We start from the raw sequence: 12,709 nt of genomic DNA on the forward strand, positions 1-12,709 counted from the left end.
TACTTTATGCAGATGATAATGATGATATACTTTTAAATGAATACAGTACAAGTCTGCAAAATGACCTGACTAAATTCAATAACTGTTGTAATAAATTTTTTATGAAAATCTGCAATAACAAGACAAAGACAATTAAAAATAGGCAGAAACATTTAAAATATCAGCTAAATTGTGAATGGAGAACCTATAGACCATGTAAAACATTTCAGCTACTTAGCCACAATTTTTAGTGAAGACAGTAAATTAAATATGGAAATAGACAACAGAATCAACAAAGCTGGTATGGTGGGGAGTCAACTGAATAAATTTATATGGAATAAGAGAGAATTAGCCAAAACACTAAATTAACTGTATACAACAAGATGGTGTTCAAACCAATTTAAATTTTACATCTGAGAGCTGGGTTAGAAATAAAACACTTGACCCTAGACTAGAGACCACAGATATGAGAGTGCTGAGAAAGATTAGGGGCATGAACAGATGGCATCAATGGCAATATCATATTAAAAATGAGGAATGTAGGAAAGAACTTGACATTGTTAGCATCCAGGAATGTGTTAGCAGAGCTAATCTCAGGTGGTATGGTCACTTAAACAGAATGGCAGAGGAAAGATTAGCAAAACAAGTGTTCTCTGTAGGTTTGCAGGAAAAAGACCCAGAGGAAGACCAAGATATAGGTGTATTGATACAGTAAAAAGTGCCTTAGATGATAGAAAAATAAGATCTGATAATGTTGGAGTCTTGACAGATAACAGATTGATTTGGAGGAAAATTGTTGATAGGAGGTTAGTAATGAATGTAAGTTCTCCATGTAGTACTATCATATTATCCTGTACATCCCTTGAGGGTACATGTCAGGAATTTGATAATCACTAGAAGCTCTCACTCTTTATTATATATGCGCTCTGGTTCTTGGAATTTGTGGTAATAATTTCAAGAATTGAACGATTATATCAATCCAATAGTAAACCATGTTTATTTCATCCTTAGGTGTTTTCCACAGTTGCCTTTGATTCCATTGATAGTGTTCTGAAAACTGATCCTATTTCTGTTATGATGGGGTAAGTGTTTTATCTGACTTTGTATTCTATAATTGCTGAATTATAGAATACAATAATTGCTTTATTATTGTATATTGATAATTGCTTTAGTAAAAAGAATGAGTATATTCAGAATTAATGAAGTTTTTTTTAAATATCTAGACCTTGTACTTATATAAAAAAGGCCTTTAAATTATTCAAGTAGTAATGAATTTGTTGCCTGGGAGTTTTTTTAATGATAATTGCAAACACCAAATTTACTACTACTGCAGCCAACTGAGGATAAATATAAGAAAATTATTAAGAACTGTATGCTGTAATTTTGAGAGATCACTTAAGCATAAAGCTGAATAAGCTCAAACAAATTTCCACTTAGCTTCTAAGCAGTATGAAAAGCTAACCAGTGGCGTATTTAGGTATAGGCCCGGGCCTAGAGTGGCAAATTTTCAGGGGTGGCAGAAATTTCAGGCCTCTCATTTTTGTAATTATAACATGTTCTTTATATGCCGCATCTACTCACAAGTAGAGAAATATTTTTCTTTTCCTCATTGTAAGTTTAGTCTGCAAGCATATTGGCATGTAATCCGATTCTGCATAACTATACAGACCGATATATATATATATTTATATTACGAATTTACGATATAAATAGGTTATGCATGTAAATCAACATCTTCATTAAATGGGGGGGTGGCACTTTTTTTGGGCCTAGGGGCAGGAAATACCTAAATCAGCCACTGCTTCTGACCCAACATTTCAGTCATGACTTTCTCATAGTATGCAATGTTATTACATATATATATACTTAGCAGTAGGTTTGGTGGATACCTAATAAAACAAGGTTGGACTTGCAGTTTTGATTTAGCTATCCACATAGTGTCATGTATTGGCTTAAACTAGAAACAAAAAAATGATGTTACACCACTATGAAACACCATGCAATTGGAGTTATTATCTAGTGAAATGCCGTCTCCGTTGTTTTTGTTAGGGAACCATGGTGAACAGTGAAAAGTCAGGCTGCAGGAATAAACTCAACCTCCTCAGCAAAAATGAAAATATGCACCATTAACATGAAAAAGGAGAGGGACTAGCAGAAAAAAAAAGTAGAAAAGTACATTGTTGACATAATGTTATGGAGATGAAGACCAAAGCGAGTGAGCTAAGGTTTTATGGTCTCAAAAAATTGGAAGAGGTAGTCCTCTTCAGTTTTTTTGAAACACCTGGCAAGTAAGTTAGCATGTACCCTGAGAAAATGTAGAGATAAATGTAAAAATCGGATCTGTATAAAATTTATAAAACAGAAATAATGGCAAGACTTTGTTATAAGAGTATAGACAAAATGTTCTGGTGGTTATTGAAAAAAACTTAGAAATTGAGAAAAATTACTGTAAAAGAAATGAGAGGATAAAGATATTCAGAAGGTATAAAGATGTCTCAAGTAATTTGTAGTCCAGAGAACCGAAATATGAGGTGTGAGGGTTTGGTGACCTTGATAAATAATGAATTAATTTAGAATGAAGTGGTTGATAGGAAGTAAGGTTGCCTGCACTGTGTGTTGTAGATTAAGTCCTTTCCACCTTTGAAAGACATTTCTGTAAAAGGTGATGTGATGTATCGGCACATGCGTTGCTTGGACAGTAGAGAGGAAGAAACTTCTGGTGACAGAAAATGAGATATAGTCTGTCATCTGTTCATGCAGCTTTTTCTCAACTTTGAACTTTGATTGAGAGAGAGAGAGAAAGAGAATAGCTCCCTTACTTGAGGATACATATCAGATTACTGATATGTACGTCAAGTTGTGTATGAGATTCTCTGGTGGCACTATGTGAAAAGTTTACATCATTGCTAACTTCCTCTTGACACTTTTCCTCCAATTAGTCTGTTATCTGCTGGGACTCTAGTATTGTTGGCTGTTATGTTTCAGGCCTCTAGGTTACGTCTAACTGCATCAATCCACCTACTTATTGGTCTTCCTCTGGATCTTTTTTCTGCCATCTTGGCATCAAACACCTGCTTTGCCAATCTTTCCTTTCCCGTTCTGTTAAAGTAGCCATACTACTTAGATTAACCATGCACACACATTCTTGAATGTTAATAATGTCAAGTTCCTGCATAATATCTTTTTTTTTTTTTTTAATATGATTCTGCCATTGATATCATCAATTCACTCCCCTAATTTTTCTCAAAACTTTCATATCTGCAGTCTCAGTCTTTGATCAACTGTTTTACATCTAATCCAATTCTCCAATCTATAAGTCAAAACTAGCTTGAACACTCTTGCATACTGCTAGTTTAGTGTTCTGATTGACTTCTCTCTTACTCCATTTAAATTTGTTCACATGACTTCCCACCATTCAGTTTTGCTAATTCTGTTGTCTATTTCCATATTTAACTTGCCGTCTTCACAAAAAATTTTGGCTAAATTTCTGAAAAAATGTTATACTTATTCTGTAAGTTCTTTTCAGAATGTGGTTGAAGTTTTTTACGTTTTGTTTATTTTCATAGTTTTGGTCTTTTTATTGTTGATTTTCATGCAAAATTTATTATAGCAGTTACTCAATTTCATTAAGGAATCTTGCAGACTTGTTATTTATTTATTTAGGAGTACATCATCATTTGCATAATGTGCTGTGATTAATACTTCCAAATTTGATTTCAGGTTTAATGCCACTTTGCTTCATAATATAATCCATGTAGTGGATAAATAACAATGATGATTATATGCACCTTTGTCTCAAACATGATTGTTACATCAGACTATCTTCTTGTGTCTCCAATTCTAACTGCTAACTTGCAATTTAAACAGAGACTGTGTGTCACTCAGTACATGTTCCATTTACACTATATAATTGTAATGTATTGAAGAGTTATTTTTTTGGAACCTTGACATATGCATTTTTCAGATTTACAAAATTTAAATACAGATCCTTGTTATATTCCCATGATTTCTCAGCTATCTACTTTAAAGTGGAGACCAGATCCTGATAACCCTCTGTTTGCCCTGAACCCAGTATGCTCTTCTCCAGGTTTCTCTTTGACGGTTTGTCTTAGCCTCTTCTCAGATATGCTTACATAAATCCTACCTGAACATTCAGTAGATAAATTCCTCTGTAATTCTCACATTCAGTTTTAACCCACCCCCTCCCACACACACACACACAATAATTGTCAGGACATTCCCCCGTTATGGAACATTCCATGTTTGTTAATAACATAAAAACTGGTGCACAGATTGCAGGGAGCATTATTTCATTGAATACAGGTGGTATGGCAACACGATGTGAACTTGGTGACTTTGAGAGAGGTATCATTGTAGCCTCTCACATTGGTGGCATGTCCATACATGCCATTATCACTCTGGAGAATCCAAAATCAACAGTTGGCGATCAATAACTGGAAACGTTCTGGCATCACTAGTGCAGGAAAACACCCATGGCAACCGCTAAAAATGACTGACAGAGAAAGGAGGATGTTAAAACAGGTGGCACACAAAAACCAGCTACAATCGGCACAGACCATCCATGACAATCTCCATAGAGATTGTCACGGATGGTCTGTGCTGATTGTAGCCGGTTTTTGCATGCCATCCGTTTGCAGGAGGTGATCAAAGCCAAAGGTGGACATACTCAATATTAGGGTTCACCTGCTGAACCTAACTTATCAATTGTAAATTGATAAGTTTGGTTCAGAATTATATAAATATGCAGGAATAAGGTTCAAAGAAAGACTCTTATTATTTAAATTTTAAAAAAATCTCTTCAACAAGCAACCTACCAGTAGAATGGAAAAAAGCAGTAGTGATCCTTATCTTTAAAAAAGGTAGTAGAAATGATCCTAAAAATTAGAGAAGTATAAATATTCTAAATTCCTGTTGCAAAATATATAGCAGAATTTTAAATAACAAACTAATAAAATATTCTGAAAGCTTTATTTTAGAAGTACAAAATGGATTTAGAAAAGGACGATCATGTATAGACTCAGCCTTTTGCCTAAAATTAATAATAGAGAAAAGAAGCAAATATAATTTAGAAACACATATTATGTTTATTGACTTTGAAAAAGCATTTGATGAATCAAAAGATGTATTTTATTTAACATCTTAAAAGAAAGACAGATACCAAATAGTATTCTAAATGCTGTCATAAGTATATATGAAAATAATCAAATACAAATAAGATTAAATTATGAGCTATCATATCTGAGAGAGAGATAAACCAAGTAATCCAACAGGGATGTTGGATTACTTGGTTTATCTTTCAGCAGCTCTTTTTGATATTTATATAAATGGAATAAAAATTTCTATCAAGATATTAAACTTTCTCCCACTGTCAACTTAAACTCTCCTTTTTTTTTCGGATGACCAAATGATACTTACTAATTCTGAAGATAACTTATGGAATGATAATATCAACAGAAAATCAAAAACGATGGCATTTAAAAGAGAAGATCCAATAACAACTTAAATACTAATAGATAACAAGATTTTAGAACAGGTGAATTAATTTAACTACCTAGGATGTATGATTACATATGAAAATGAAAAAGATATAAACCTAAAACTTGCAAAATATTTAAAAATAACAGGCGTAATTAACTCTATATTTAAACCTAACCTAGTTCAAAAACAAACCAGGCTAAAAGAATACAATAAGAATACAATACATTAGTCCTGCCAGTCCTATTGTATGGGAGTGAAATCTGGACAATAAAACAAAAAGACAAACAAATATATCCAATAATAGCTGAAATTAAGTTTACGAAAAAAACTGCAAAATATGCTCTATTCGATCACAAAAGAAATGAAGAAATTATGAAAGAATTAAACCAGGAATCAGTAATAGAAAAAATTTAAAACCATAAACATAAATGGATGGAACATGTTAAAAGAATGAAAACAGAAAGATTATCGATGGTATCAATTGTAAATTGATAAAGTGTCTGTACAATTATTGGTATATAGTGTATATATATATATAAATGGGTACTATAGTATATCTGCTCTAATCTACTGGAATTTGCCCTTTTGAATTATGCAAATTCCAGTATTTTAAAAATTATATATTAAAAATTAAAAATTCCAAATATAAAAGTATTTTATACTTTTATATTTGAACATTTCTGGTTGAATATCTACTCCTTCCACCTTCCCACATTTCAGCTTTTTAATTGCTGTTTCTGTATGGCAAGTATTGATATATTCTCTAGATTGCATTCCTCTTGAATATTTTCTGTCACTTCTTATTTCCTTTAGCTGTCTTTCAAAATAATTACTCCAAACATCTGGAATTCCTTCATTTCTCAGTGTTTTTAATAGTCTCCAAAATATTTTACCACATTTCTGATATTTATCGTCTATATTCTTACCGGTCTTCCCAAAACTTTTGTTTAGCTACTTTTTATACATGCTTTGCTTTTCACATTTTTCTCCATGTTCTCTTAAAGCATCTGCTGTGTTAATTGCTAGAAATTTTTGGTATTCTTTCTTCTTATCTATAAGTATCTCTTCCTATCAGAACCCCATGGGGTTCTGATTCTTTTTTATTCTTGCAGGCAACTTTACCACATGCCTATCCTATTGAATCAGTCGTCAGTATGTTTTCTTGAGAGTCTTCCACTGAGTCACTAAAGTTTAATCATTGTTTTCAAACTCCTTTATTTTTCTTCCAATGATATTTGTATATTTAAATCTACAATGCACTCTTAAAAGTTGCTCAACTCTGATTTTTTTTTTTAACTATCTTAGATATTTTCTTAAGATTTCAGAAACAAAGGAGGGAAGTTTTTGGTGTTGGCCAGCTCGACTTGGCCAAAAATTGTAGGCATCATAGAGATCTGGTAGACAGACAGCATACGTACAGGGTTAGAATGTGAATGATATTATATTTTCTGATAGGATAGAGGGAATAGAACAAGAAATGGGAGTGTTGTTGATGATAGATGAAGGACTTCAACCAACAAAATTAGAAGTTAAAGAAGATTTTATGCTTGAGAGAGCTAGTTCATTTTAGGTTATCTGATATGAGATGAAAGCCAGTAAGACAAAACATATTGTTGGTTACTGCTATGGACTAGGAATCAACAGGATACGAGGGTGGTCTGAAAAGTTTTTGGCCTAACAATGAAAAAACAAATTTATAATTCCAGAATTATTTTTATGTTTCAACATAATCTTCCTTAAGACTAATACATTTATTCCAGCACCATTATCCCGATCCTGTAGTGGTTCTCAGTAAGATCTGCAAAATACCCCTCTACAGCTGCAATCACCCATTGATTCAAAGAAAAATGCTGATCAGCGAGGAAGTTTTAGTTTTGGGAAGAGATAGAAGTCAGAGAGAGCCAAATCTGGGGAATAGGGTGGATGTTCCAACAATTCATAGTGCAGATCCCTTAATTTTCCCATTGCCAAAACACTTTTGTGGACAGGTGCATTGTCCTGATGAAAGATGATTTTTTTCCTTCTGCAGACCGGGTCTTTTCTCACAAATTTTTTCGTCTATTCTGGTTAAAAGATTGGAATAATATTCCTCAGTTATTGTTTTACCCTTTTCAAGATAATTAATAAACAAAATGCCTTTAGCATCCCAAAACACCAATACCATGACCTTTCCTGCTGATGGAACCTACTTTGTCTTCTTTGGCACTGAACAACTGGCTTCTGTCCACTGTTTTGACAGCTGTTTGGATTCTGGTGTGTAATGGTGGATCCAAGTCTCATCCATATTAATAAATTGACACACAAAGTCAGTTTTATTCTTGTTAAAATGCTCCAAGCACCATTCAGAGATTTTCATGTGAGTGCATTTTTGATCTGCTGTGAGCAAGCGTGGCACCCATCTTCTGCAAAGCTTTTTCATTTGCAATTCTTCATGCAAAATATATCCTACACGTTCTTTTTAAATGCCTATAGTCTCAGCAGTTTCACGCACTTTGACTTGCCAGTCATCCAATACCATATCGTGCACTTGATCAATGATTTCTGGTGTTATTACACTTTTTGGACTTCCTTCACATGGATCATCTTTCAAGGCTGTGGTACAGCCACGTTTAAACTCGGCAGCACATTTCTTAATTGTCAAAATCGAAGGAGAAGAGTGCCCATAAACCTTTATGAACTTCGAGTGAATTTCTTTTGGCATTAAACCTTCTTTTACAAAGACCAGGGGATACAGACAAAACTTTTGCATCAGACAGCTGTATAAAACAAACTACTTGATAGAATGACTTGCATTTCACATGGATGCTTATGACATGTACCAACTTAGAAAAAAAAAATCTTGCAGATAGTGTCGCCATCTGTGATTGAGGCCAAGAACTTTTCTTCAGACCACCCTCGTATAAGGCAATGATTTTGCATCTTGACATTCTATCTCGAATTGGAAAGTGACCTGCAGTTTTGGGGAAAGTGACCTGTCTTGTTTTGGGAGGTTGCTAAATGTAGAGTTCTTTGTGAATGGTTTCTGTTGAACTGTAAAGCTGGTAATTATGACAAGCTTACAAGGCAGCTTAGAACAGTGCCTTCTCTTTGGAACATACGTACATTGTTGCATACTCATAGCCTGCAACAATCATCTTATACTTCCTGTTTGCCATCTGTCAGGCATGTGACAAATCACTATGTATACTTTCTAGAGAAGACAAAGTTATGTTGGGGAAAAGACTTTTTGATTTCTGGTTACACAATTCACTAATAATTAAAAGAAATTCTATAGTCATTTGTATTTTTAAATTTCTAATGTATAAGTAATTATATTTCACTCTGAATCAGATTATGAACATTTCTATATGACTGAGAAAGAATATGTATGAATGTAGATTTGTTAGTCAAATAAATATCAGTAATTTATAGTTTTGACATTGTGGGTGGTGCATAAGTTACTCTGGTAGGGTAAAAAATTACATGTCATCCTGTAAACTCTAGTTATGTATACATGGATTTATCAAGAGCATAGTTTAAAAAAATGCAAAATAACTAACCAGTAGAAGTTTTTGTGTATATCATTAGCTTCTTCACAACTACATGGAGAGGTAAATTCAGATCATATAAAATATGATCACATAAGGTAGAATTGATGTCAGTTGCACATATTGAATTTAAAATATGCTCTTAATGAGCATATCTATATGAGTAAAATTTTGTTGGATACTACCATATACAGTCCTTTTATATATATATATATATATAAATATATATATATATATATATATATATATGATTTGTTTCTATTTACTAAGACAAATTTTTATTTGCAATGCAATGAAACTGAATGTAGCAAATATAGCCTCCCCCCCCACACACACACATTACCACTCCCAACTCCACAGGCACAAGAGTTTTTGATGAGCTCACATCTCTTGCTTCTCTTCTTTAACTCCAAGACAGGAAAGACTAGTTTTTTTAAGTTTATTTTCCAGAAATCCCAGAATAGCATGCCAAATATGTAAAAATGTGCCCACCCACCCAAAACAGAAGGCCCAGTTGCTATAGCATGTGAGCTACTGCCAGATGTGCATCTTGTGCGAAACATAGCCTGGCACAAATGTGCTATTGTGAGGTAGGTGTATGCATATTCAAACCATGCTTCCCATTCATTTCCAAACTACTCTATATGACTTATAAGCTATAAAAACTACAAAAGGGCAATTAAGTGACAATAATTTAAAATTTCAGTATTATTATCATTTATGAAATAATGAAATACTTCATTAACCAATGAAAATCATGTGAAATTTCTTGAATTTCAGATTTGGATTCAGCATCTCAAATACATTAGAATTACATAAATTAATTTGTTATAAAACTTTTAATTTGCTGACCAGTATTACTTTTTTCATTTCATTTCATTAATTCATTTTAAATGTATCTTCTTCTTTTAACTCTTTTTATAGCCACTTCTGGCTATATGTTTCTATCCTGAGCTTGTTGATACCAAAGAGTTCCAGTTGTTTTTCTTATATCATCTGACCATTTTTTTCTGATCTTCCAGTTGATCTTTTACCTTCATATGGATGCCACTCCAGTAAAACATTGTCCATCTGTTGTCCTTGAGTCTTGCAACATGTCCTGCCCATTTCCATTTCTTTTGAAGTATGTTTTTTCCAATACCATATTTACTCGAATATACACACTTATTTTCCCAAAATTCAACTTAAAAAATCATGCTGCGAGATATATACAGGGATTTTCGGAAACTAATGTTTTCAGGAAAAAAAACTGAAAATGGATATGACTTACCAAGAATCTCCTATTCACTATTGCTACTTCCAATCTTGAGAGCAATTTCTTTGTGTTCACTGTCAAAGTCATCTACACAAATAGTGCCATCTTTTCTCCCATCCAGGGCATTAGAGATGCCAGGTTTTTAAAAACTCTTCACGATTATTTCTGACAGAATCATTTCCCGAGCTCTCAAAATCCAGTTGCACAACAGTTCTAATGATGGTCTCTTAATCATTCCTGTCCAAGCAGCTCGCTGCCATCCACTCTGGGTTAGAATTTTCGATGTACTGTAGTCCTTGAATGGTTTGTTGACTGATACATCCAAGGACTGTAGACAAGGTGTAAGACCATGGAATAATGGCCACATTGGTTCTCATATCTGAAAGTTGTTTTGTTATTTCAGGTCCTAAGTGTCCACGGAAGCTATCCCACATAAGGAGAGCTTATCATGTCGAAATAAGGCCACTGGCCATTTGGTGATTGGTGCGGTATTAACAAAAGATCGCATGAATCAACAACAAAGGCAAGCTGACAGTTGTTGAGATGAAATGCTGATTCTCTTCAACCGAATTCCAAAATATCTGAAACTGCCATAGCAACATTCACTATATATTTCTTAGTTTTAACACATTCACATGTGTTAAAACTAAGTGTGTGATGTTTTGCCCATATATCGTTCTGATGGGAATTCTCATTACCGTTTGTGTACCGCTTCCACATTGCATGGGTGGGCCCAACTGACACAAAGTTTCAACCCTTCATTTAAATTTTATTGCTGCTTGTTTGCGTGCTGCTTCCACATCAGGCAGGCAGGTAGACTCACTCTCACATTAACTGGCATATTAGTTTCAATTTGCAGGTAGAATTTTATTTGAAGTTATCCTTTGTGATCTGTCTTAATGACATCAAAAATTTCAAATGCAATCGAAGAAATATTTATTTCATGTAATTAAAAATTTGGACAATAGTTTTTAGTTAGACACTGTGTTTGGCAGTACAACATATGTTTTTGCTCAAATCTATCAGCATAGTTTCTGCGGGAGGGGACATATGATTCATTAGTTAAGGCTGTTTTTATCACAGTTATCTGTAATTGCGCTATTTTGTTGACAATATCACACAGGCTGCAAATGTCTCTATACCTTATTCAGTGATAAAACTTTTTAATTTAATATAATTTTTAATATAAACTTTTTAATTTCTTTTTTTGTAAGGTAAAATCACATATAACAGGGGTGCGAGTTATATTCGGGTAAACACGGTATCTAAAAATTTTGTTTGTTCATTTTTGATTTTATTTCTGAATCTTATGTTTAGCAGACATCTTTCCATTCTTCTTTTTTTTTTTTTTTTTTTTTGTATTTTATCTCTTATTTCCTTTTTGATTAGTTAGGTATCTTCTGCTCCGTATGTTATAACAATACACATTGGTTTGAACAGTCTTGCTTTCTCAGTTTTTATTTTGCTGTTTAAAAATCTCTAATTTTCTAAAAGCTGTCCATCCCAAAATTTATCTTAATAAATTTTAAATTTCCTTTTCAGTGCAGTCAAAGAAAAGAACTTCATGCTACATTATGAGGTAAGAAAAGTGGATCTCAACTTTTCTTTAGGATTAGAAACATAATGATTTAAAATGAGTATATGGTGCCATGCTCTGTATACTTATTTTGACAGAACATATGTTCGTATGGCCATAGGTGTGACTTCATGTACTCTAACTTCCAAACAATACTAGTTATACTTTTTTTTATAGAATGAAATTCTGTTGTCCAAAACAGTAGTCTGTGTTAATCTTTAAATAGACTGTGCCATTTAGACTTTAAATAGACTATGCCCCAGTCCTGAAAATATTTCAGGTGCAAACTTCGTTTGCTTACACTTGGATAAAGGATTAAACCAAATATGTAATTAGTAGTATAGCCAAGTGAAAAAGCTTCTATCAACTATCTCCAATCCAGAGAATTTTAATAATAAGGTGTTGACACCTTTTAGCAAAATGGTGATATGACTTTTGCATTACTTCCACCTTAGTATCACTACCTATGGGTCTTGCTCCCACTGACTAGACCTCAATAATGGTCGAAACCGGTCTGGATAGTGATCCTTTCCATAATGCACGGCATTTTACATACCCATAAGGATATATGCTTTGCATTATGGGATACTAAGGTAAGTGATCAGAACTTATACGAGCTTTATCACGAGTTTCCCCAGTCCTGAAAATATTTCAGGTTCAAACTTTGTTTGCTTACACTTGGATAAAGGATTAAACCAAATATGTAATTGGTATGCCATTTATTTTATACAGTAAGTAGCCACGTTTATGTTATAGTTTGACTGCATCAGTTGTGGAGAGTAAGATAACAATATATATAATTTTATTTTCGTTGGTTAGAATGTTTCAGATTCATACCCATGTTGATACATTGACTTCAAAATCAGCATGTTG

At 33.4% G+C, this 12,709-nt stretch overlaps 1 protein-coding gene across 1 annotated transcript in view; it reads left to right on the top strand.

The window, feature by feature from the left end:
- The window catches only part of PNPase (polyribonucleotide nucleotidyltransferase 1), a 440,058-nt gene that overhangs the window by 243,262 nt on the left and 184,087 nt on the right, over positions 1-12,709 (top strand). Inside the window, exons 12-13 of the mRNA XM_090395838.1 lie at positions 991-1,061; positions 11,803-11,839. Coding sequence (XP_090251964.1) covers positions 991-1,061; positions 11,803-11,839 — 108 coding nt within the window. The remainder of the gene's footprint in view (positions 1-990; positions 1,062-11,802; positions 11,840-12,709) is intronic.

This window comes from Typopeltis vanoorti, chromosome 7 (assembly GCF_054136105.1).
Source record: "Typopeltis vanoorti isolate ZY-2024b chromosome 7, IOZ_Tvanoo_1.0, whole genome shotgun sequence".
In the NCBI taxonomy this organism is placed as follows: domain Eukaryota; kingdom Metazoa; phylum Arthropoda; class Arachnida; order Uropygi; family Thelyphonidae; genus Typopeltis; species Typopeltis vanoorti.